The sequence below is a fragment of the Pseudophryne corroboree genome, chromosome 2, assembly GCF_028390025.1.
Source record: "Pseudophryne corroboree isolate aPseCor3 chromosome 2, aPseCor3.hap2, whole genome shotgun sequence".
Lineage (NCBI taxonomy): Eukaryota > Metazoa > Chordata > Amphibia > Anura > Myobatrachidae > Pseudophryne > Pseudophryne corroboree.
The window spans coordinates 64,374,181-64,401,205 of NC_086445.1; the positions used below are offsets into that span (position 1 = coordinate 64,374,181).

Sequence of the window (27,025 nt, forward strand, 5' to 3'; positions counted from 1 at the left end):
TGAATGGATTTGACATCTGGCGGTAACTGTGGTGCAGGATAGGGAATTAAAAGCGATCTCTAACTAGTCAAGGTGAAAAGAGCTTCTTACACCCCAGTGGGTTTCTATAGGCACAAAGAGAGCCGAGCTGTATTGACGGAGCACTCTATTTGAGTGAAACATCCTTAAAATGTTGGTGGGAAGAGTTGATAAAAGAAACTAGTTCTGATATACATGAAAGGTTGCGTGAGACACTCCCAGAGCCATTCTGTTTTCAGAGGCCATGTAATAGAATCATGTCTTAGTGGCTGACAGACAGACGTACGACTCAATGCTTATTGCAACACTGTGTTCCATACCGGACAAATAGCTACATAAATTGTGGTCGATTAATCTGATTACCAAGGCCAGTTTACAGCAGGCATTAGAGAGGGGTCTCTTGCTGTTTCCATTGAGACTGTCACTAATTCGGTGTTCACAACAGAATAGCAGCAGACGCTTCCCCGCAGATAGTGATTCCTGTGCTTGAGAGCGTTTTTCAATAATTTTGCGTCTTAGTTCGCAATAGTGTAATAAGTACTCAGTATTATTGTATTATTGGTTGCAAAGTATCAGATTAGAATAGGCATTTTAAGAAAATTATTGCAAAGTCCGTGGCGGGCCAAACAGGGCTTTTGGCGCAATTTGAGGATACGGTTGGTGTATGTGGGCACATCTGTACATACACTGTGCAAGCCAAAATCTGCTGTTGACTTATAGTGGACATTGAATTGCTTGAGTACATCTAGAAGCTTTGCAGGGTACCTGGGTTTATGGAGCCAGATTATTACTTTTTTACTTATAAGGCACCACAAGGGATCTGTATTGCCGTACAGAGGGGAAAAAACAAAGAGCAAGTAGCGTAAGTACAAACTGGCTACAGTATACATTATTAGAAAATGCAGTCAGCATAAGTATGTAGAGAAAGCAAAGGGGAGAAGAGAGGGCCATGTTTGCAAGAGCTTGCAATCTATGAAGTAAACAGATGCGGAAGGGGGCAGAGGCTGGAAATGTAGCTGGCGGGGCGGTAAGCTAGAAAGAAAAAGTGAATTTTAAGGTGACGTTTGAGGGCTGAGTGAAAGTCTAACTAAGCATGCAAGGGCAAAGCCGGGATTTGGGAGTGGCCTAGGTGAAATCCCAAAGGCGAGAAAGGAAGCGATCAGGGTGGAGTCAGTTGTTGGCAGAGCAAGGAGAGAGCGTGTGAGAGGAAATAAGGGAGGAGAAGTGCTGGAGCTATAGGTGAGAAAGAGTCTGAAAAGCAAGTTCAGGTTAAACTGGAGAGGGGCGAGGCAGTAGTTTGGAAGTCCAGGTAAGAAGAGATTATACCAGTCTACACTAGTAATGATCAGGGCAGGAATGAGAGTTCATATAGCATCCAGGGTGAAAAAGGTCCTGATTCTGGAATTGTTGCAGAGGTGATAGTAGCAGTTTGACCAAATGTGTGTATGTGGGTGGAGGGGGTTGGAAACAGTAGAGGCCAGAGTCCAGGGTGACATCCAGACTGCAGACTCGGGGAACAGCAAAGAGAGAGGGTGGAAAGATAATTACATCAGTGTTATTGAAATAATTAGTTTCAGCAAGCATCTACAGTAGCTTAGTGGTGATTCTGGAGGCCAAGGGAGCTGATGAGCTCAGTAAGGGAAGAGGTATAAGGGAAAAGGGAAGGAGACTAGGGCAGAGCTTAGAAGGGTGGTGGCAGACCATTGCACAATCTGAGGTGAGGCGTTGAGCCTTGCTTTGCAGAGCAGCCTACTAAAGGGGTTTCCCTTAATGAAGGGACATTGATGAAATTAGTTAAGGGGTGGAAAAGGTAAATGTTTAGGTTGGTCTCTTACTGTCCACTCTGAATTTAAATCAATTTCCCAGGCATGTACGATATATATATATATATATATATATATATATATATATATATATATATATAAAAGCAGTTTTCACACATCTATAGTATGATTGAATTGCCAACTAGCTGCCCAAGCTCTGACCATTATAGCCCCTCCTCTGTGACCTTTCATAGCATGTAATGAGGTGCAGGGAGGGTCTTTGACAACCTTGAGTGAGGATTCCCGTAGCAGTCCTGCTTGGACTCTTCATCCGGCTAGTGACTCTCCATATCAACCTATTGCCTGTTCATTTTTGTATTTTAGTTAACCATGTTCTTCCCAAAATTAATTGTTTAGGGTTTGCTTTTTTGTTGAATTAATCTTTCTATATATTCTTTACAAACAATATTTAAAGTGATTTGTGAATATGTTGACTCCACATAGATAAACAGTAATATACAAAGTTACGTTACGTAGAACAAGAAATTTCTTATTGGTAAAGGTTGGTAAGGCCAAAAGATATTTCTCTGACGTCCTAAGTGGATGCTGGGACTCCGTAAGGACCATGGGGATTAGCAGCTCCGCAGGAGACTGGGCACAACTAAAGAAAGCTTTAGGACTACCTGGTGTGCACTGGCTCCTCCCACTAAGACCCTCCTCCAGACCTCAGATTCTTGTGCCCGGCTGAGCTGGATGCACACTAGGGGCTCTCCTGAGCTCCTAGAAAGAAAGTATATTTTAGGTTTTTTATTTTACAGTGAGATCTGCTGGCAACAGACTCACTGCAGCGAGGGACTAAGGGGAGAAGAAGCGAACCTACCTAACTGGTGGTAGCTTGGGCTTCTTAGGCTACTGGACACCATTAGCTCCAGAGGGATCGACCGCATGGAACCGGCCATTGATGTTCGGTCCCGGAGCCGCGCCGCCGGCCCCCTTACAGAGCCAGAAGCAAGAAGTGTTCCGGAAAATCGGCGGCAGAAGACTTCAGTCTTCACCAAGGTAGCGCACAGCACTGCAGCTGTGCGCCATTGCTCCTCATGCACACCTCACACTCCGGTCACTGATGGGTGCAGGGCGCTGGGGGGGGCCGCCCTGAGCAGCAATATAAACACCTTGCCTGGCAAAATCATCACAATATATAGCCCCAGAGGCTATATATGTGATAAATACCCCTGCCAGAATCCATAAAAAAGCGTGAGAAAAGTCCGCGAAAAAGGGGCGGAGCTATCTCCCTCAGCACACTGGCGCCATTTTCTCTTCATAGTGCAGCTGGAAGACAGCTCGCCAGGCTCTCCCCTGTAGTTTTCAGGCTTAAAGGGTTAAAAAGAGAGGGGGGGCACTAAATTTAGGTGCAATATTGTTTATACAAGCAGCTATTGGGGGAAAAATCACTCAGTTATAGTGTTAATCCCTGCATTATATAGCGCTCTGGTGTGTGCTGGCATACTCTCTGTCTCCCCAAAGGACTTTGTGGGGTCCTGTCCTCAGTCAGAGCATTCCCTGTGTGTGTGCTGTGTGTCGGTACGGCTGTGTCGACATGTAGGATGAGGAAAGTTACGTGGAGGTGGAGCAGAGGCCGATAAATGGGATGTCGCCCCCTGTGGGGCCGACACCAGAGTGGATGGATAGGTGGAAGGTATTAACCGACAATGTCAGCTCCTTACATAGAAGGCTGGATGACGTAAAACAGCTGTGGGACAGCCGGCTTCTCAGCCCGCGCCTGCTCAGGCGTCTCAAAGGCCATCAGGGGCTCAAAAAAGCGCCCGTTACCTCAGATGGCAGACACAGATGTCGACACGGAGTCTGACTCCAGTGTCGACGAGGTTGAGACATATACACAATCCACTAGGAACATCCGTTACATGATCTCGGCAATGAAAAATGTGTTACGCTTTCTGACATGAACCCAAGTACCACATAAAAGGGGTTTATTTTTGGGGAGAAAAAGCAGCCAGTGTTTTGTTCCCCCATCAGATGAATGAATGACGTGTGTAAAGTAGCGTGGGTTCCCCCGATAAGAAACTGGTAATTTCTAAAAAGTTACTGATGGCGTACCCTTTCCCGCCAGAGGATAGGTCACGTTGGGAGATATCCCTTAGGGTGGATAAGGCGCTCACACGTTTGTCAAAAAAGGTGGCACTGCCGTCTTAGGATACGGCCACCTTGAAGAAGCCTGCTGATAAAAAGCAGGAGGCGATACTGAAGTCTGTATATACACACTCAGGTTATATACTGAGACCTGCAATTGCCTCAGTATAAATAGTGCTGCTGCAGCGTGGTTTGATACCCAGTCAGATAATATTAATACTCTAAGACAGGGATAATAGTTTGCTAACATAGAGCATATTAAAGACGTCGTCTTAGATATAAAGGATGCACAGAGGGATATTTGCCGGCTGGCATCCAGAATTAATGCAATGTCCATTCTGCCAGGAGGGTATTAGAAACCCGGCAGTGGTCAGGTGATGCTGCCTATAAAAGGCACATGGAGATTCTGCCTTATAAGGGTGAGGAATTGTTTGGGGATGGTCTCTGGGACCTCGTATCCACAGCAACAGCTGGGAAGAAATTTTTTTACCTCAGGTTTCCTCACAGCCTAAGAAAGCACTGTATTTTCAGGTACAGTCCTTTCGGCTTCAGAAAAGCAAGCGGGTCAAAGGCGCTTCCTTTCTGCACAGAGACAAGGGAAGAAGGAAAAAGCTGCACCAGCAGCCAGTTCCCAGGATCAGAAATCTTCCCCCGCTTCCTCTGAGTCCACCGCATGACATTGGGGCTCCACAGGTGGAGACAGGTGCGGTAGGGGCGCGTCTCGGGAACTTCAGCGACCAGTAAGCTTGCCCACAGGTGGATCCCTAGGTTCTGCAAATAGTATCACAGGGAATACAGGCTGGAGTTCGAGGCGACTCCCCCTCGCCGTTACCTCACATCAGCCTTGCCTGCTGCCCTCGGAGAAAGGTAGTACTGGCGGCAATTCACAAGCTGTACTTCCAGCAGGTGAAATCAAGGTACCCCTCCTTCAACAAGGCCGGGGTTACTATTCCAAAATGTTGTGGTACCGAAACCAGACGGTTCGGTGAGACCCATTCTAAAATTGAAAGCCTTGAACACTTATATACGAAGGTTCAAGTTCAAAATGGAATCGCTCAGGGCGATTATTGCAAGCCTGGAGAATTTCATGGTATCACTGGACATCAAGGATGCTTACCTGCATGTCCCTATTTACCCTCTTCACCAGGAGTACCTCAAAATTGTGGTACAGGATTGTCATTACCAATTCCAGACGTTGCCGTTGGTCTGTCCCCGGCACCGAGGTATTTACCAAGGTAATGGCCGAAATAATTATCCCGTACTTGGACGATCTCCTTATAAAGGCGAGGTCCAGGGCGCAGTTGTTCGGCAGAGTATCACTATCTCGGGAAGTGCTACAACAGCACGGCTGGATTCTGAATATTCCAAAGTCGCAGCTGGTTCCTACGACGCGTCTACTGTTCCTGGGTATGGTTCTGGACACAGAACAGGATAAAAAGGGTTTCTCCCGGAGGAGAAGTCCAAGGAGTTGTCGTCTCTAGACAGAGACCTCCTAATACGTATACAGGTGTCGGTGCATCAATGCACGCGAGCCCTGGGAAGGATGGTAGCTTCTTACGAAGAAATTCCTTTCGCCAGGTCCCATGCAAGGATTTTCCAGTGGGATCTGTTGGACAAGTGGTCCGGGTCGCATCTTCAGATGCATCGGCGGATAACCCTGTCTCCAAGGGCCAGGGTGTCGCTGTTGTGGTGGCTGCAGAGTGCTCATCTTCTAGGGGGCTGCAGATTCGGCATACAGGACTGGGTCCTGGTGACCACGGATGCCAGCCTTCGAGGCTGGGGGGCAGTCACACAGGGAAGAAACTTCCAAGGCTATGGAAAAGTCTGGAGACTTCCCTACACATAAATAGTCTGGAACTAAGGGCCATTTACAATGCCCTAAGTCAGGCTAGACCCTGCTTCAACACCGGCCGGTGCTGATCCAGTCAGACAACATCACGGCGGTCGCTCATGTAAACCGACAGGGCGGGACAAGAAGCAGGATGGCGATGGCAGAAGCCACAAGGATTCTCCGATGGGCGGAAAATCATGTGTTAGCACTGTCAGCAGTGTTCATTCCCGGAGTGGACAACTGAGAAGCAGACTTTCTCAGAAGACACGACCTCCACCCGGGAGAGTGGGGACTTCATCCAGAAGTTTTCCAAATGATTGTACACCGTTGGGAAAGGCCACAGGTGGACATGATGGCGTCCCGCCTCAACAAAAAGCTACAAAGATATTGCGCCAGGTCAAGGGACCCTCGGGCGATAGCTGTGGACGCTCTGGTAACACCGTGGGTGTACCAGTCGGTGTGTGTGTTCCCTTCTCTGCCTCTCTTACCCAGGGTAATGAGAATAATAAGAAGGAGAGGAGTAAGAACTATACTCATTGTTCCGGGTTGGCCAAGAAGAGCTTGGTAACCAGAACTCCAAGAAATGATCTCAGAGGACCCATGGCCTCTGCCGCTCAGACAGGACCTGCTGCAGCAGGGGGCCTGTCTGTTCCAAGACGTACCGCGGCTGCGTTTGACGGCATGGCGGTTGAACGCCGGATCCTGAAGGAAAAGGGCATTCCGGAGGAAGTTATCCCTACGCTATTTAAAGCTAGGAAAGAAGTGAACGCAAACCATTATCGGGCAGTACGGATGGTGTAATGGTTAGCATTACTGCCTCATAGCACTGAGGTCATGGGTTCAATTCCCACCATGGCCCTAACTGTGTGGAGTTTGTATATTCTCCCCGTACTTGCGTGGGTTTCCTCCGGGTACTCCGGTTTCCTCCCACAATCCAAAAATATACTGGTAGGTTAATTGGCTCTCAACAAAAAAAAATTAACCCTAGTGTGAATGTGTGTGTGTGTGTGTGTGTGTGTGTGTGTGTGTGTGTGTGTGTGTGTGTGTGTGTGTGTGTATATATGTATATGTGATAGGGAATATAGATTGTAAGCTCCACTGGGGCAGGGACTGATGTGAATGGCCAAAATATTCTCTGTAAAGCGCTGCGGAATATGTGTGCGCTATATAAATAACTGATAATAAATAAATAATTTTCACCGCATATGGTGGAAATATGTTGCGTGCTGTGAGGCCAGGACGGCCCCAAAGGAGAAATTTCAGCTAGGTCGATTTCTGCACTTCCTACAGTCAGAGGTGACTATGGGCCTAAAATTGGGTTCCATGAAGGTCCAGATTTCGGCTCTATCGATTTTCTTCCAAAATAGAACTGGCTTCACTGCCTGAAGTTCGGACTTTTGTTAAGGGAGTGCTGCATAGTCAGCCCCCGTTTGTGCCTCAAGTGGCACCGTGGGATCTCAACGTGGTGTTGGATTTCCTGAAGTCGCATTGGGTTGAGCCACTTAAATCCGTGGAGCTACAATACCTCACGTGGAAAGTGGTCATGCTGTGGGCCGTGGCGTCGGCCAGGCGTGTATCAGAATTGGCGGTTTTGTCATACAAAAGCCCTTATCTGTATTTTATATGGATAAGGCGGAATTGAGGACTCGTTCCCAATTCCTTCCTAAGGTGGTATCAGTTTTTCATGTGAACCAACCTATTGTGGTGCCTGCGGCTACTTGGGACTTGGAGGATTCCAAGTTACTGGACGTAGTCAGGGCCCTGAAAAGTATATGTTTCCAGGACGGCTGGAGTCAGGAAAACTGACTCGCTATTTATCCTGTATGCACCCAACAAGCTGGGTGCTCCTGCTTCTAAGCAGACTATTGCTTGCTGGATCTGTAGCACGATTCAACTTGCACATGCTGCGGCTGGACTGCCGCACCCTAAATCTGTAAAAGCCCATTCCACGAGTTAAGTGGGCTCTGCTTGGGCGGCTGCCCGAGGGGTCTCGGCTTTACAACTTTGCCGAGCTGTTACTTGGTCGGGTTCAAACATTTTTGCAACAGTCTACAAGTGTGATACCCTGGCTGAGGAGGACCTAGAGTTTGCTCATTCGGTGCTGCAGAGTCATCCGCACTTTCCCGCCCGTTTGGGAGCTTTGGTATAATCCCCATGGTCCTTACGGAGTCCCAGCATCCACTTAGGACGTCAGAGAAAATAAGATTTTACTCACCGGTAAATCTATTTCTCGTAGTCCGTAGTGGATGCTGGGCGCCCATCCCAAGTGCAGATTGTCTGCAATACTTGTTTATAGTTATTGCCTAACTAAAGGGTTATTGTTGAGCCATCTGTTGAGAGGCTCAGTTATATTTCATACTGTTAACTGGGTATAGTATCACGAGTTATACGGTGTGGCTGGTATGAGTCTTACCCGGGATTCAAAATCCTTCCTATTTGTGTCAGCTCTTCCGGGCACAGTATCCTAACTGAGGTCTGGAGGAGGGTCTTAGTGGGAGGAGCCAGTGCACACCAGGTAGTCCTAAAGCTTTCTTTAGTTGTGCCCAGTCTCCTGCGGAGCCGCTAATCCCCATGGTCCTTACTGAGTCCCAGCATCCACTACGGACTACGAGAAATAGATTTACCGGTGAGTAAAATCTTATTTCTCTGACGTCCTAGTGGATGCTGGGACTCCGTCAGGACCATGGGGATTAGCGGCTCCGCAGGAGACAGGGCACAAAAATAAAAGCTTTAGGACTAGGTGGTGTGCACTGGCTCCTCCCCCTATGACCCTCCTCCAAGCCTCAGTTAGGTTTTTGTGCCCGTCCGAGCAGGGTGCAATCTAGGTGGCTCTCCTAAAGAGCTGCTTAGAAAAAGTTATTAGGTTTTTTATTTTCAGTGAGTCCTGCTGGCAACAGGCTCACTGCAACGAGGGACTTAGGGGAGAAGAAGTGAACTCACCTGCGTGCAGGATGGATTGGCTTCTTAGGCTACTGGACACCATTAGCTCCAGAGGGATCGAGCACAGGCCCAGCCATGGAGTCCGGTCCCGGAGCCGCGCCGCCGACCCCCTTGCAGATGCCGAAAAGTGAAGAGGTCCAGAAACCGGCGGCAGAAGACTTTTCAGTCTTCATGAGGTAGCGCACAGCACTGCAGCTGTGCGCCATTGTTGTCAGCACACTTCACACCAGCGGTCACTGAGGGTGCAGGGCGCTGGGGTGGGGCGCCCTGGGCAGCAATGATAATACCTTGTTCTGGCTAAAAATACATCACATATAGCCCCTGGGGCTATATGGATGTATTTAACCCCTGCCAGGTCTCACAAACACCGGGAGAAGAGCCCGCCGAAATAGGGGGCGGGGCCTATCTCCTCAGCACACAGCGCCATTTTCCTGCACAGCTCCGCTGCGAGGAAGGCTCCCAGGACTCTCCCCTGCACTGCACTACAGAAACAGGGTAAAAAAACAGAGAGGGGGGGCACTTTTTTGGCGATATTGATATATTAAGCTGCTATAAAGGAAACAACACTTCTGTAGGGTTGTTCCTATATATTTATAGCGCTTGGGTGTGTGCTGGCAAACTCTCCCTCTGTCTCCCCAAAGGGCTAGTGGGGTCCTGTCTTCGATAAGAGCATTCCCTGTGTGTCTGCTGTGTGTCGGTACGTGTGTGTCGACATGTATGAGGACGATGTTGGTGTGGAGGCGGAGCAATTGCCGGTAATGGTGATGTCACCCCCTAGGAAGTCGACACCGGAATGGATGGCTTTGTTTATGGAATTACGTGATAATGTCAGCACGTTACAAAAATCAGTTGACGACATGAGACGGCCGGCAAACCAGTTAGTACCTGTCCAGGCGTCTCAGACACCGTCAGGGGCTGTAAAACGCCCTTTACCTCAGTCGGTCGACACAGACCCAGGCACCGAATCTAGTGTCGACGGTGAAGAAACAAACGTATTTTCCAGTAGGGCCACACGTTATATGATCACGGCAATGAAGGAGGCTTTGCATATCTCTGATACTGCAAGTACCACAAAAAGGGGTATTATGTGGGGTCTGAAAAAACTACCTGTAGTTTTTCCTGAATCAGAGGAATTGAATGAAGTGTGTGATGAAGCGTGGGTTAACCCCGATAGAAAACTGCTAATTTCAAAGAAGTTATTGGCATTATATCCTTTCCCGCCAGAGGTTAGGGCGCGCTGGGAAACACCCCCTAGGGTGGATAAGGCACTCACACGCTTATCAAAACAAGTGGCGTTACCGTCTCCTGAAACGGCCGCCCTCAAGGATCCAGCTGATAGGAGGCTGGAAACTACCCTGAAAAGTATATACACTCATACTGGTGTTATACTGCGACCAGCCATCGCCTCTGCATGGATGTGCAGTGCTGGGGTGGTTTGGTCGGATTCCCTGACTGAAAATATTGATACCCTGGATAGGGACAGTATTTTATTGACTATAGAGCAATTAAAGGATGCTTTTCTTTATATGCGAGATGCTCAGAGGGATATTTGCACTCTGGCATCGAGAGTAAGTGCGATGTCCATATCTGCCAGAAGAAGTTTATGGACGCGACAGTGGTCAGGTGATGCGGATTCCAAACGGCATATGGAAGTATTGCCGTATAAAGGGGAGGAATTATTTGGGGTCGGTCTATCGGATTTGGTGGCCACGGCAACAGCCGGGAAATCCACCTTTTTACCTCAGGTCCCCTCCCAACAGAAAAAGACACCGTCTTTTCAGCCGCAGTCCTTTCGTTCCTATAAGAACAAGCGGGCAAAAGGACAGTCATATCTGCCCCGAGGCAAAGGAAAGGGTAAGAGAGTGCACCAAGCTGCTCCCTCCCAGGAGCAGAAGCCCTCCCCGGCTTCTGCAAAGCCCTCAGCATGACGTTGGGGCTTTACAAGCGGACTCAGGGGCGGTGGGGGGTCGACTCAAGAATTTCAGCGCACAGTGGGCTCACTCACAGGTGGACCCCTGGATCCTGCAGGTAGTATCTCAGGGTTACAGGTTGGAATTCGAGAAGTCTCCCCCTCGCCGGTTCCTAAAGTCTGCTCTGCCAACGTCTCCCTCAGACAGGGCGACGGTATTGGAAGCCATTCACAAGCTGTATTCTCAGCAGGTGATAGTCAAGGTACCCCTCCTACAACAGGGAAAGGGGTATTATTCCACACTATTTGTGGTACCGAAGCCGGACGGCTCGGTAAGACCTATTCTAAATCTGAAATCTTTGAACCTGTACATACAAAAATTCAAGTTCAAGATGGAGTCACTCAGAGCAGTGATAGCGAATCTGGAAGAAGGGGACTTTATGGTGTCCCTGGACATCAAGGATGCTTACCTGCATGTCCCAATTTGCCCTTCACATCAAGGGTACCTCAGGTTCGTGGTGCAAAACTGTCATTATCAGTTTCAGACGCTGCCGTTTGGATTGTCCACGGCACCTCGGGTCTTTACCAAGGTAATGGCCGAAATGATGTTTCTTCTGCGAAGAAAAGGCGTATTAATTATCCCTTACTTGGACGATCTCCTGATAAGGGCAAGGTCCAGAGAACAGCTGGGGGACGTAGTAGCACTAACCCAAGTAGTGCTGCAACAGCACGGGTGGATTCTGAATTTTCCAAAATCTCAATTGACCCCGACGACACGTCTGCTGTTCCTGGGAATGATTCTGGACACGGTTCAGAAAAAGGTGTTTCTTCCGGAGGAGAAAGCCAGGGAGTTATCCGAACTTGTCAGGAACCTCCTAAAACCAGGAAAAGTGTCTGTGCATCAATGCACAAGAGTCCTGGGAAAAATGGTGGCTTCTTACGAAACGATTCCATTCGGCAGATTCCACGCACGAACTTTTCAGTGGGATCTGCTGGACAAATGGTCCGGATCGCATCTGCAGATGCATCAGCGGATAACTTTGTCTCCACGGACAAGGGTGTCTCTTCTGTGGTGGTTGCAGAGTGCTCATCTGTTAGAGGGCCGCAGATTCGGCATACAGGACTGGGTCCTGGTGACCACGGATGCCAGTCTGAGAGGCTGGGGAGCGGTCATACAGGGAAGAAACTTCCAGGGAGTGTGGTCAAGCCTGGAGATGTCTCTTCACATAAATATACTGGAGCTAAGAGCGATTTACAATGCTCTAAGCCTGGCAAAACCCCTGCTTCAGGGTCAGCCGGTGTTGATCCAGTCGGACAACATCACGGCAGTCGCCCACGTAAACAGACAGGGCGGCACAAGAAGCAGGAGGGCAATGGCAGAAGCTGCAAGGATTCTTCGCTGGGCGGAAGATCATGTGATAGCACTGTCAGCAGTGTTCATTCCGGGAGTGGACAACTGGGAAGCGGACTTCCTCAGCAGACACGATCTACACCCGGGAGAGTGGGGACTTCATCCAGAAGTCTTCCACATGATTGTGAACCGTTGGGAAAAACCAAAGGTGGATATGATGGCGTCCCGCCTCAACAAAAAACTGGACAGGTATTGCGCCAGGTCAAGAGACCCTCAGGCAATAGCTGTGGACGCTCTGGTAACACCGTGGGTGTTCCAGTCAGTGTATGTGTTTCCTCCTCTGCCTCTCATACCAAAAGTACTGAGAATTATACGGCAAAGGGGAGTAAGAACGATACTCGTGGCTCCTGATTGGCCAAGAAGAACTTGGTACCCGGAACTTCAGGAGATGCTCACGGAAGATCCGTGGCCTCTACCTCTAAGACGGGACCTGCTCCAGCAGGGACCGTGTCTATTCCAAGACTTACCGCGGCTGCGTTTGACGGCATGGCGGTTGAACGCCGAATTCTAAGGGAAAAAGGCATTCCGGAAGAGGTCATCCCTACCCTGGTAAAAGCCAGGAAGGAGGTGACTGCACAACATTATCACCGCATTTGGAGAAAATATGTTGCGTGGTGTGAGGCCAGGAAGGCCCCGACGGAGGAATTTCAACTGGATCGATTCCTACATTTCCTGCAAACAGGATTGTCTATGGGCCTCAAATTAGGGTCCATTAAGGTTCAAATTTCGGCCCTGTCGATTTTCTTCCAGAAAGAATTGGCTTCAGTTCCTGAAGTCCAGACTTTTGTAAAAGGAGTACTACATATACAGCCCCCGGTTGTGCCCCCAGTGGCTCCGTGGGATCTTAATGTAGTTTTGGATTTTCTCAAATCCCATTGGTTTGAGCCACTCAAATCGGTGGATTTGAAATATCTTACATGGAAAGTAACCATGCTACTGGCCCTGGCTTCAGCCAGGAGAGTGTCAGAATTGGCGGCTTTATCGTATAAAAGCCCATATCTGATTTTCCATTCGGACAGGGCAGAACTGCGGACGCGTCCTCAGTTTCTGCCTAAGGTGGTTTCAGCGTTTCACCTGAACCAGCCTATTGTGGTGCCTGCGGCTACTAGCGATTTGGAGGATTCCAAGTTGCTGGACGTTGTCAGGGCATTGAAAATATATATTTGAAGGACGGCTGGAGTCAGAAAATCTGACTCGCTGTTTATACTGTATGCACCCAACAAGCTGGGTGCTCCTGCTTCTAAGCAGACGATTGCTCGTTGGATTTGTAGCACAATTCAACTTGCACATTCTGTGGCAGGCCTGCCACAGCCTAAATCTATCAAGGCCCATTCCACAAGGAAGGTGGGCTCATCTTGGGCGGCTGCCCGAGGGGTCTCGGCATTACAACTCTGCCGAGCAGCTACGTGGTCGGGGGAGAACACGTTTGTAAAATTCTACAAATTTGATACCCTGGCTAAAGAGGACCTGGAGTTCTCTCATTCGGTGCTGCAGAGTCATCCGCACTCTCCCGCCCGTTTGGGAGCTTTGGTATAATCCCCATGGTCCTGACGGAGTCCCAGCATCCACTAGGACGTCAGAGAAAATAAGATTTTACTTACCGATAAATCTATTTCTCGTAGTCCGTAGTGGATGCTGGGCGCCCATCCCAAGTACGGATTGTCTGCAATACTTGTACATAGTTATTGTTACAAAAAAATCGGGTTTTTTATTGTTGTGAGCCGTCTGTTCAGAGGCTCCTACGTTTGTCATACTGTTAACTGGGTTCAGATCACAGGTTATACGGTGTGATTGGTGTGGCTGGTATGAGTCTTACCCGGGATTCAAAATCCTTCCTTATTATGTACGCTCGTCCGGGCACAGTATCCTAACTGAGGCTTGGAGGAGGGTCATAGGGGGAGGAGCCAGTGCACACCACCTAGTCCTAAAGCTTTTATTTTTGTGCCCTGTCTCCTGCGGAGCCGCTAATCCCCATGGTCCTGACGGAGTCCCAGCATCCACTACGGACTACGAGAAATAGATTTATCGGTAAGTAAAATCTTATTTTTTTCAGTGTTCCATTCATTGCAACCTATTACTTCACCTTTTATTCTATTTTGGACAAGCAACAAATATTGAAGCTCCCACTCCGCGCACACATATAGGAAAGTAAGGTCTTCTCTGCAGAATGACTTATGTCTGTGTTCTACCGAAAATATATTACAAAATAAACTTCTCAAAAAACACTATATCTTTACTTAATTGAATGTGTGATTAATTGACGGACGTTATGTAAATGGGAATCTGTCATGAAATTTTAGTCACATATTTACTATTTTTCTGGTTAATAAACTTTTCTTAATTTTTTATTTTTTAAGATGCTTTTTTTTTCAGAAAGAAAATATAAAATTGATCTTTAAAGTCCAAAAACAAATTAACAGTACTAATGCGCCCTACACACTGGGCGATAAAACTGACAGATATGAACGATCTCGTTCATTAATGAGCGAGATACCGTTCATATCTTTCAGTGTGGAGGCAGCAACGATGAACGATGCGCGGCCCCGCGCTCGCCCATCTCTGGTGCCCCATCACTTGTGCATGCAGGCCAATATGGACGAGATCGTCCATATTGGCCTGCACTGCTATGGAGCCGGGTGACCTCCCCCCGTCACTGTTTACCCCGCCGCCGGGTCGCCCGTCAGCCGTATCCGGCATCGGGCAGCTTGGCGGCGGATCGCAATTGTGAAGGGCCCTTAAGATTTTGAGAACTTAATTAGAAATATTTAATTGTTTTGCTATGTAGCTAACTTATTATCATTGATTATCATCTGGTCAGATACTGCTTTGACTAGCTGCTTTTTTTGTTTTCCTTTCTTCTTTTTTCAGTTCAATTATTATTATTCTTTTTTTTTTTTTCCGAAACTTTAATTTAATTAAATTCAATTTACTTTAATTGAGTCACCATTAAATTTTCCCAGGTTGGCAATATCCTGAAAAGTTTCTATTTTTATTCTTTAATCACAGCAGCCTTTTTAACTTTGCTGTCTTTTGCAATAATTAATACAAATATAATAATTTTTGGGGAAATTTGTATTTGAGCCCTGGGACTAAAGCATGCAATAAATTACCTCGATGTTCGCATCATCACCCTTTATATATAAGGCGTCAGTAACTTTTACGGTGACAGAAGTCACAGTTATAAATTATACAAACCCAATGGCACATTATCAATGTTGTTGCATCCTTTGCTCACGAAATAATTTCCCTGGTATATTTATAATTGTGTTTGTTTTTAATGCAGGCTTCGGAGACATTATTCCGCATGGGAGTGACTAGAGGTTATTTAAAGCCCATTAGACATGGAGAGGTAAGCATTATACAGACGATATCGAATTTACCATTTATTTAAATTATTACCATATTTTTTATATTTTATTACTATTGTATTATTTTTGTCTGGTTTATAATTCACAAATTAATATGTATCTTTGACATATGTGGATTATATTTAACAGTGTATGCCCTTGTAGCTCAGGTGATGAGGCTTGTATGATTTATTTTGATGACCATCCCCAGTATTTGCACAACTAGCCTGTGGTGCAAAGTAAGATGATGCAACAATGTAATCACCCCACCGCACGTCACTGGTGCACCATAGTGTTGGTACCCGAATTATTAGTGCAACAGATTTCTCGTACCCTAAAGAGGTGGCTTACAATAGAATTTATGGCGTATCTCATAAGTCACTTGACCCTGATAAAACATTTTTAGGATCCCCGTCTTGGTCCTGACCCATGACTTGCGCACTTCTGACATTGATTATGAATATCGGACAGAATTAATGCTCATTCCTGCAGCTATGCATATCACTCCTATGCTACACCGCCGGCAGGAAACCTGTCAGCAGAGGAGTCAGCCCTTTAAAATGGTTTAGTGAACTTGTGTCACACCACTGTCATATTTAAAATACCGGTTGTTGAATAATAGATCTACATAAAATAGACCGTCATTAGATCGACGGTAGAAAAGGTCACTGTGTCTAAAGTCGATAGGGTTAAAAGGTCTGCATGAAATTGGTTGACACAAAAAAGCTTGACACAAGATTTTTTTTTTTTTCACCAAAATTTGTTCATTTCACAGTCTGTGCTTTGCTCGCCACTCTTCGGGCAAGAATTACTATTCTCAATCATAGTCCACTTGGAAGGTAAATGGAGCAAATGTTGAATTTTTTTTTAAAAGAAAACCTGGTGTCCAACATTGTCACATAGACACAGTCGATCTTTTACATGTTGACCTCTTGAACTATTGCATGTCGACTATATGGTATCGACCTATTGACTATCTAACTAGACACTGTCTATCAATTGACTGGAACCCAAAAATACCATGTACAGACTGTACAGACATGGTTAGTGGCAACGGTAGCACAGATATTGGGGCTGCCATAGATCTGGCTTTGCCGATTTCACATATAACAACTGCATCAGATCCATATTCTCACTGATAACTGTGATATACTTAGATAATAAAAAAGAGACTATTTAATCATTTATATAATGCTCCTGGCACAGAGAGGAATAGCCTCTACCAGACAAAGGTAAGTTCTGAAGTACTGTACCCAGAAACTGTGTACTGTCTGTATATTCAGGAAGTAGATTTATACTGTCTTAAAGACTCCCTGGGTCCAGGAACTGGAAGGAGGTAGTATGGTAAAGGGCACTAGCCAGGGCCAGGAATTTAAAGAGATAGGACAATCAATTGTCACTCTCTAGGGGACAGAAACTGTAAGAGGTTAGACAATCAAGGTCACTTATCGAGGCTAGAAACTGGAGTAGGTTGGTGATAGTATTTGCCCGGAAATGAAAGAGGTAGGATAAGGTCACTAGTTGAGGCAGGTTCCTGGAAAAGGAAGGATAAACAAAGTCACTAGTCGGGGTCAGGAACTGAAGAAGGTAGAAAAATCATGGTCACTAGTCAAGGATGAGAACTTGAGGATGTAGAACAATTAAGGTCTCTAGTCAAGGCCGGGTACTAAAAGAGGTAGGACAATCAAGGTCACTGGTTGGTCGAGGCCAGGAACTAGAGAAAATAGGTTAATCAAGGTCACAAGTCAAGGCCAGAGACTGGAAGAGGTAGGTCAATCAAGGTCAGTAGTCTAGTCTACTAATCTAGATATTGAAAAAGGTAGGGAACTCAAGGTCAGTAACAGAGGTCAGAAGTGAACAGAGCAGAATGTTCCTGGTTCGTAACAGAGGTTAGAGCTGGAGAGCTAAATAGTGGAGGCCACTAAACAAGGTTAGGAGTTGGAGAAAGCAAGAGTGGGTCTAGTTGGCAATAGCTCAGCTTCAGAATATCAACAGACAATTGCATCCTCACAGCTAAAACTTTTTATTAATACACTCAAGGATGGTTGAGAACAGATACCTTAAACATGAGAAATGCAGTAGCAAGCATTAATGAGGTGTGGTGCTTAACCATTCGCCATGGCTTAAAGTGGTCCTGGAGAGGTGGTGGAACTCATTTACCCAGCCACCCCCACCCCCCACATTAAGCGGAGCCAGGGCCAGTGCTAGTGTTTTTGGCACCCCCATGCAAACAATAAATTAGTGCCCTATTTCCCATACTTTGTAAAAGAACATTGATCTCACAAAGAAGCAGCGTGGTCACACAATAGTACCCTCAATTCAAATTGCGCAACACAGTAGCACAATCGTATTCACATTACACCGCATAGTAACGCCTCGTACTTAGGTTACATCACTCATTAGTGCCCTTTATGCACATTGCACTAGACAATGGTACCCTCTATACATGTTATGCCACACAGTAGTGCCCCTTATACACAATTCCCACTGTAGTAGTGCCGCTTACACATAGTGACAGGAAAGGAAGTCACTGGACAACAGTTACCATTACAGTTGTGCAAAGTTCCAAGTAAGAACGCTACAGTGCCAAGAAGGGCGCCATGCGTTCTGGGGACCAATGTCAGGTACTTTAGATGTACTTTTTTGGAAAGGCGACCATCAAGAATAATTTTGACACCTGCTCATTGATTACTGCTGACAATAAGACAACTGTTCAAAGCAGCTTTCTTGCTAATACAGTGAAATCTGCCCCCAGTCAGTGCCTTTGTATTACAGCGTTGCTGTCTCTCTCTCTTTTTTTCTTTAAAGACGTTCTGCCTTTGATCCTAAATTCAGTGTGCATAATATTAATGGAAACCAATAAGCTGCTTCCCACTGGTGATGTGATCTTATCTCGCTGTTTACACATATTGTAATCACTATTGTGGCTGAGATTCTGACATCGGAGTACATAAAGCACGGTGCCAAGAATCAATTATATCAGCCAGGTTGGCAAGGCCTCCAGTACGGTTTCCTCTTTAACCACAAAGAGAGGATTATGCGGAGCATCATGAAGACGGGATTGTTTGATGGTCGCTGCAGGATTCACATGAAAGAGACAGTGTTTAGTGTTACAAGTACAGTGCCACTTGAGCTGTGTTTTCTGTTGGGAGACCTAATTATTGTATCAGACGTTGAAATGATAGTCTTTAATAACGGCATCTGACATTTCAGGAATTTTAAAGACCCTGGGGATTTACTGCTCCTCATGAGCAGATCCTAAATGTTAAATCTAGGAACAGGTTATAAGGACGGTAAATTCTCTCCGGTCAGTTTTCTTACATGACTGAGTTAGAGGACATCTCATTGCTAAGGAGCTGATGCAGACTAGGTGGCAAAATGGCAAAGTAAAATAAGTGCACAAAAATAGCGTATTTCAGCAGAGCAGTATACATCTGTAGACCATACACCACCTCATCGGCAGCATGTGCACCTAATTTGTGCCAAGTCATCATCATCATCACCAGGTGCTGATCCTACCCTGTAGCTGTTGCCTTCTAATAATTATATTATGGGTTTTTAGGCTGCACTTTCTCCGTGGAATTGCCTCCCACACATAACAAGACTTTGCTCTAGTCTCCAAACCTTCAGGTGTTTCGCGCAGAGAAAAAAGAGAAAATGCAGGTGCACACTCTAAGTACTAAATACTGAAAATCAGAATAATTCTAAGAAACTCAATATAACATACAGTAGAGTAAATTTGAGGTGCCTAGCACAATGTAAAAATATGGGCTCAACAGCCATGACCTGGTGACCTCATCTGATGTGTCCCTAACACTAAGGTTCAAGTCCAGGGCACGGGACCCCCCCAGGCCAGGACAAGTCAACCTCCCCAAGGCATCACACTAGTGAAATGTTTAAGTGGTAAAATGTGTTACATTAGTAAGAAGCAGCAGCTGTGTGTTGACAGTGTTACATATATGAGGGGTAATAATTAGAGTTTTAAGAAGTGTTACATTGGTAAATAATAAAAAAAAAAAAAAGATGCAAACGCACATAAGATCCAGGATAAGTGTTTTTGTAGCCGCCATTCGCTAAAAAGGGTAATTTAGCAGGGGGTGTTTTCACCTGTCTCCGGGCAGGTGAAAAAAATTCCCAGATAGTGCAGGCTTTCGTGGCTAATTGGATAGCCTCAGGGGATCAATTAGCCGCGGTAATTTACAGCGGCTAATTGAACTCCCCTCTTAGGCACTGTAAGTTTCAACTGCAGTTAGATAGGTGGATACATTCCTTACTGAATGAATGAGCTTTGCATATGAGAATGTCCATTCAATATAAATAATAATTATTCTTTATTTGTTCAATACCAGAATGCAGAGGGTGTAAAGGGGCCCATACATATACTATTCCTAGCCTGCATCCGGACAATTCCTGGTTCTGCTGACGCCGTGGTTGAGGGATGTGAATTTTACTTAATAGGTGGAGGCTACCCATTTCCCTGATGCATCGCAAATCATCGATGTCTGCCATTCATCAGATCGGTCTTGCAGTTTTATTATGGCAGAGATATGGGGCTAAGTATGGATTGGCTTTTTGATTGTATCAGCCACTCAAAAGAAAGGATTGTCATGGACCTACCTTATTGAATGACTGCACTCCTCAGCGGGATAGAGGGACCTGTTTATCTGCTTCTGTGGCAATAACATGGTTGTAAAAGGGATGGAATGTCATTCTAATAATAAAAACATGTTTTAGATATTATTCGCATTAGTATATACATAGGTAATAGTCACTAGCGTGTTACACATAATATCATAATTTATGCCAACATTTTTAATGGTCAAAGAGGAACACTTAAAACGGTATCCGGATTATACACTAAAATCTACATTCAATAGGTCTACTACTAATGGTAGACATGCATTAGGTAGACAGGTTCAATAGGTAGACAGTTCAACAGGTTGACAGGGTCAAAAGTTTGACATGACAATGGTCGACACACATATGGTGGACAAGTTTTTGTATTTATTTCTCTGACGTCCTAGTGGATGCTGGGGACTCCGAAAGGACCATGGGGAATAGCGGCTCCGCAGGAGACTGGGCACAAAAGTAAAAGCTTTAGGACTACCTGGTGTGCACTGGCTCCTCCCCCTATGACCCTCCTCCAAGCCTCAGTTAGATTTTTGTGCCCGAACGAGAAGGGTGCTCACTAGGTGGCTCTCCTGAGCTGCTTAGTAAAAAAGTTTAAGTATAGGTTTTTTATTTTCATTGAATCCTGCTGGCAACAGGTTCACTGCACCGAGGGACTAAGGGGAGAAGAAGCGAACTCACCTGCGTGCAGAGTGGATTGGGCTTCTTAGGCTACTGGACATTAGCTCCAGAGGGACGATCACAGGCCCAGCCATGGATGGGTCCCAGAGCCGCGCCGCCGGCCCCCTTACAGAGCCAGAAGACTGAAGAGGTCCGGAAAATCGGCGGCAGAAGACGTCCTGTCTTCAATAAGGTAGCGCACAGCACCGCAGCTGTGCGCCATTGCTCTCAGCACACTTCACACTCCGGTCACTGAGGGTGCAGGGCGCTGGGGGGGGGGCGCCCTGAGACGCAATAAAAACACCTTATATGGCAAAAAATACATCACATATAGCTCCTGGGCTATATGGATGCATTTAACCCCTGCCAATTTTTCCTTAAAAAAGCGGGAGAAAGGCCGCCGAGAAGGGGGCGGAGCCTATCTCCTCAGCACACTGGCGCCATTTTTCCTCACAGCTCCGTTGGAGGGAAGCTCCCTGACTCTCCCCTGCAGTCCTGCACTACAGAAACAGGGTAAAACAAGAGAGGGGGGGCACTAATTTGGCAGATAAATCTATACAGCAGCTATATAAGGGAAAAACACTTATATAAGGTTATCCCTGTATATATATAGCGCTCTGGTGTGTGCTTGCAAACTCTCCCTCTGTCTCCCCAAAGGGCTAGTGGGGTCCTGTCCTCTATCAGAGCATTCCCTGTGTGTGTGCTGTGTGTCGGTACGTTGTGTCGACATGTATGAGGAGGAAAATGGTATGGAGGCGGAGCAATTGCCTGTAATAGTGATGTCACCCCCTAGGGAGTCGACACCTGACTGGATGGTCTTATGGAAGGAATTACGTGATAGTGTCAGCACTTTACAAAAGACTGTTGACGACATGAGACAGCCGGCAAATCATTTATTACCTGTACAGGCGTCTCAAACACCGTCAGGGGCTCTAAAGCGCCCGTTACCTCAGATGGTCGACACAGACCCAGACACGGACACTGACTCCAGTGTCGACGGTGAGGAAACAAACGTATTTTCCAGTAGGGCCACACGTTACATGATCACGGCAATGAAGGAGGTTTTGAACATTTCTGATACTACAAGTACCACAAAAAAGGGTATTATGTGGGGTGTGAAAAAACTACCCGTAGTTTTTCCTGAATCAGATGAATTAAATGAGGTGTGTGATGAAGCGTGGGTTTCCCCCGATAAAAAACTGCTAATTTCTAAAAAATTATTGGCATTATACCCTTTCCCGCCAGAGGTTAGGGCGCGTTGGGAAACACCCCCTAGGGTAGATAAGGCGCTCACACGCTTATCAAAACAAGTGGCGTTACCGTCTCCTGATACGGCCGCCCTCAAGGAACCAGCTGATAGGAAGCTGGAAAATATCCTAAAAAGTATATACACACATACTGGTATTATACTGCGACCAGCAATCGCCTCAGCCTGGATGTGCAGTGCTGGGGTGGCTTGGTCGGATTCCCTGACTGAAAATATTGATACCCTGGACAGGGACAGTATATAGAGCATTTAAAGGATGCATTTCTATATATGCGAGATGCACAGAGGGATATTTGCACTCTGGCATCAAGAGTAAGTGCGCTGTCCATTTCTGCCAGAAGAGGGTTATGGACGCGACAGTGGTCAGTGATGCGGATTCCAAACGGCATATGGAAGTATTGCCGTATAAAGGGGAGGAGTTATTTGGGGTCGGTCTATGGGACCTGGTGGCCACGGCAACGGCTGGGAAATCCACCTTTTTACCCCAGGTCACCTCTCAGCAGAAAAAGACACCGTCTTTTCAGGCTCAGTCCTTTCGTCCCCATAAGGGCAAGCGGGCAAAAGGCCACTCATATCTGCCCCGGGGCAGAGGAAGGGGAAAAAGACTGCAGCAGGCAGCCTCTTCCCAGGAACAGAAGCCCTCCCCCGCTTCTGCCAAGTCCTCAGCATGACGCTGGGGCCTTACAAGCGGACTCAGGCACGGTGGGGGCCCGTCTCAAGGATTTCAGCGCGCAGTGGGCTCACTCGCAAGTGGACCCCTGGATCCTGCAGGTAATATCTCAGGGGTACAAATTGGAATTCGAGACGTCTTCCCCCTCGCCGGTTCCTGAAGTCTGCTTTACCAACGTCTCCCTCCTGACAGATATTGCGCCAGGTCAAGGGACCCTCAGGCAATAGCTGTGGACGCTCTGGTAACACCGTGGGTGTACCAGTCAGTGTATGTGTTCCCTCCTCTGCCTCTCATACCCAAGGTACTGAGAATCATAAGAAGGAGAGGAGTAAGGACTATACTCATGGCTCCGGATTGGCCAAGAAGGACTTGGTACCCGGAACTTCAAGAGATGCTCACGGAAGACCCGTGGCCTCTACCTCTAAGAAAGGACCTGCTCCAGCAGGGACCCTGTCTGTTCCAAGACTTACCGCGGCTGCGTTTGACGGCATGGCGGTTGAACGCCGGATCCTGAAGGAAAAAGGCATTCCGGATGAAGTCATCCCTACCCTGATCAAAGCCAGGAAGGATGTAACTGTGCAACATTATCACCGTATTTGGCGTAAATATGTTGCGTGGTGTGAGGCCAGGAAGGCCCCTACAGAGGAATTTCAACTGGGTCGTTTCCTGCATTTCCTGCAAACAGGACTGTCTATGGGCCTGAAATTAGGGTCCATTAAGGTTCAAATTTCGGCCCTGTCGATATTCTTCCAAAAAGAACTAGCTTCAGTTCCTGAAGTTCAGACGTTTGTCAAGGGGGTACTGCATATACAGCCTCCTTTTGTGCCTCCAGTGGCACCTTGGGATCTCAATGTAGTTTTGGGGTTCCTAAAATCACATTGGTTTGAACCACTCACCACTGTGGACTTAAAATATCTCACATGGAAAGTGGTAATGCTGTTAGCCCTGGCTTCAGCCAGGCGTGTCTCAGAATTGGCGGCTTTATCCTATAAAAGCCCTTACCTAATTTTTCATACGGACAGGGCAGAATTGAGGACTCGTCCCCAATTTCTCCCTAAGGTGGTTTCAGCGTTTCACTTAAACCAGCCTATTGTGGTACCTGCGGCTACTAGGGACTTGGAGGATTCCAAGTTGCTGGACGTAGTCAGGGCCCTGAAAATATATGTTTCCAGGACGGCTGGAGTCAGAAAATCTGACTCGCTGTTTATCCTGTATGCACCCAACAAGCTGGGTGCTCCTGCTTCTAAGCAGACTATTGCTCGTTGGATTTGTAGTACAATTCAGCTTGCACATTCTGTGGCAGGCCTGCCACAGCCAAAATCTGTAAAAGCCCATTCCACACGAAAAGTGGGCTCATCTTGGGCGGCTGCCCGAGGGGTCTCGGCTTTACAACTTTGCCGAGCAGCTACTTGGTCAGGGGCAAACACGTTTGCTAAATTCTACAAATTTAATACCCTGGCTGAGGAGGACCTGGAGTTCTCTCATTCGGTGCTGCAGAGTCATCCGCACTCTCCCGCCAGTTTGGGAGCTTTGGTATAATCCCCATGGTCCTTTCGGAGTCCCCAGCATCCACTAGGACGTCAGAGAAAATAAGAATTTACTTACCGATAATTCTATTTCTCATAGTCCGTAGTGGATGCTGGGCGCCCATCCCAAGTGCGGATTGTCTGCAATACTTGTACATAGTTATTGTTACAAAAATCGGGTTATTATTGTTGTGAGCCATCTTTTCAGAGGCTCCTCTGTTATCATGCTGTTAACTGGGTTCAGATCACAAGTTGTACGGTGTGATTGGTGTGGCTGGTATGAGTCTTACCCGGGATTCAAAATCCTTCCTTATTGTGTACGCTCGTCCGGGCACAGTATCCTAACTGAGGCTTGGAGGAGGGTCATACGGGGAGGAGCCAGTGCACACCAGGTAGTCCTAAAGCTTTTACTTTTGTGCCCAGTCTCCTGCGGAGCCGCTATTCCCCATGGTCCTTTCGGAGTCCCCAGCATCCACTACGGACTATGAGAAATAGAATTATCGGTAAGTAAATTCTTATTTTTTTCCTTTTTTTCCATACTTTACCATCCACGCGGACTATGATTGGGAATAGTAACCTGTGCCGAACGCAGCGGTAGCGGAGCGAGGATCCTCGACCGAAGCCGCTCGCCATGTGAGGGGATACAGTACGCAAATGGGGCTTGATTGTGCCATAAAAGTGACATAACACCCAAAAAAATAATAATTGTGTTTACCTTTTTTGTGTAGACCATTTCCATGTTGACCTTTTGACCCTGTCAAACTTTCCTACCGTCTTCTATGTCGACCTTTTGACCCTGTCAGCCTTTCCTACCGTCTACCTATTCTGTGTCCACCTTTTGACCCCATCGACCTAATGCATGTCTACCATTGCCATCTTTATTTTAATTATGCTTCAGAGTAGAGTGGGAATACTGGAGATGGGGTGTAGATGAAATTAGAATAGAGTACGGGGCTTCCGAGTTTGGATCTATAGAGTGTGTTCTGTAGCTGCCACTTTTCCTGCTAGTTTAAACTTTTGATAGCAAAGCTAAAATGAAACCTACATTTATATGCAACAAATATTAGTGGAACAGTTCCATTGTAGATCTATATGATGTTGTTATTATTATTATTATTATTATTATTTTTAAATTGACAACATACCTAAAAATGTAAATGAAATTAATAAATAGCACTAGTTGGGTCGCATCACAAACAATATGGATTCTCTTAGAAGCAGCTCTGGAGATCCACTGGATGGATCCAGGAGCTCAAAGTTCTCTCTTTAGCTGGAGCTCGGTTAATAGAACCAGTCTGGCACCGATACTGCCTTACTTGGGCCAACACCATTTAACAATCGCATGCACTGCGGGTTGTGTACAAAATCCCGGCATTCCGTATCCCAACTGTTAGGATGCTGGCACCATCTTCCCGACAAATCCCGATGGATCCCGGTGAGTATTTATACCCTATCCCACCCCTTCCACAGCCTAGCCATAAATCCTCCCACCTGCAGCCTAATTCTAGCCCTAACCCCCCATTCTTACCGGCGACATTCTGACTGGTGGGATCCTAATGGCAGTATTCAGACTGGTGGGATCCCGACTGTCAGAATCCTGACCGTATTTGGATCCAAAAGAGACTTACACATCAAGTAGGGGGGTATTTAAGTTCCAGTTGCCCCAAGCTCTTTTTCTTTCTCTAGTGGTAGAGTATTTATGTAAGTTTTATTATACATTATAGTGCAGATGCTACAGCCAGCACTGCTGCCTTCCACCCTCTTGGGATCTGATGTCTGTATTTAGCTTTTCCCAGTGAGTATATGTGTTTTCTGTGAGAATAACCAGAAAAGTTCCGTAAAGCACGGAGGCCTAAGACCACAATGTTATTTGTGGAAGGGGAACCTCTCTAGTGAAAGGTTACTTAGCCTTGGCCAGCTCTAGAAAAACACACGTTTACTCCCTCCAGGATGCCGTCTTATTATGAATAATCCGCATAGGCTTACAAGTCGCAGGTACATGCGTGCGGATATATATTATTTCTTCGTCTGACTTAACGTTTTACAGATTGTCATGAGTTTGTTCCTAAAGTAACTTTAATATCACATAGTTTTCAAGAATGTAAAACTGGTTTATATTGTTCTCCAAAACACTTTGCAAAACCCTCTCAATCAGAATGATATCATGCAGAATCTGCCATAGAGTTAGCAATTCTAGGATTGCAACAAGAGCGGGATAATTGTTCCGGCTGTCATTCAGTTCAGCAGATGATTATTCACATTATAAATCTTAATTGCAAAACAAATTTAACAGGGATTTGACTGCACAATGCCTCTTTTTAATGATGCCCCAAATGTCATTTTCTTCAATTTCATAATTTCACAACTGAGATTCTTTATACAGCCGTTCTGTTTGATCCGGCAGCGATATGTCCACTTAATGTGCCAAAAGTGGCAGTGAACTTTGCTTATTAAGCTGCAGCGCCTAGTTCTCTGGAACGGTGCCACCCAGAGTCACAAAGATTAAATTGCCGTCTTTTATATAAATCTGATTTTGTTCTCATGGCAGCTGGTACTGCTACCATAGCAGGGTCAGCTGCAGTTCACGGTATTGTAGGTTAGATATTAAGACCACTGATGTGTAGGTGGCGGTGTGTGCTGCCTGATAGGACCGGGTAACCTATGTCTGATCTAGGAACATAAATTAGCATCTGTCCGCAGCTAGGAGTAATGTGTTGGATTGTGGACCATAATTCTGTATTTGTTTTCATTGCTAGGAAACCCTTTGTTGATATGGCAGTTTTTACATGTCAACGAGATTATTTATTGTGTCTTTGGCGCATTTTGGAAAGTAAAAGTATTTACCTCCCTTCTTGCAATTATCAGCTGCTTTGGCATATGTGATATAACATTCCCCTATTCCCTGT

General features: G+C 46.3%; 1 protein-coding gene across 2 annotated transcripts in view; it reads left to right on the forward strand.

The window, feature by feature from the left end:
• Window positions 1–27,025, forward strand: part of TMEM135 (transmembrane protein 135) — a 593,255-nt gene that overhangs the window by 346,588 nt on the left and 219,642 nt on the right. For both annotated transcript variants that reach the window (XM_063951381.1, XM_063951382.1), the window contains one exon: window positions 15,304–15,369. In XM_063951381.1, the coding sequence (XP_063807451.1) occupies window positions 15,304–15,369 (66 nt within the window). The remainder of the gene's footprint in view (window positions 1–15,303; window positions 15,370–27,025) is intronic.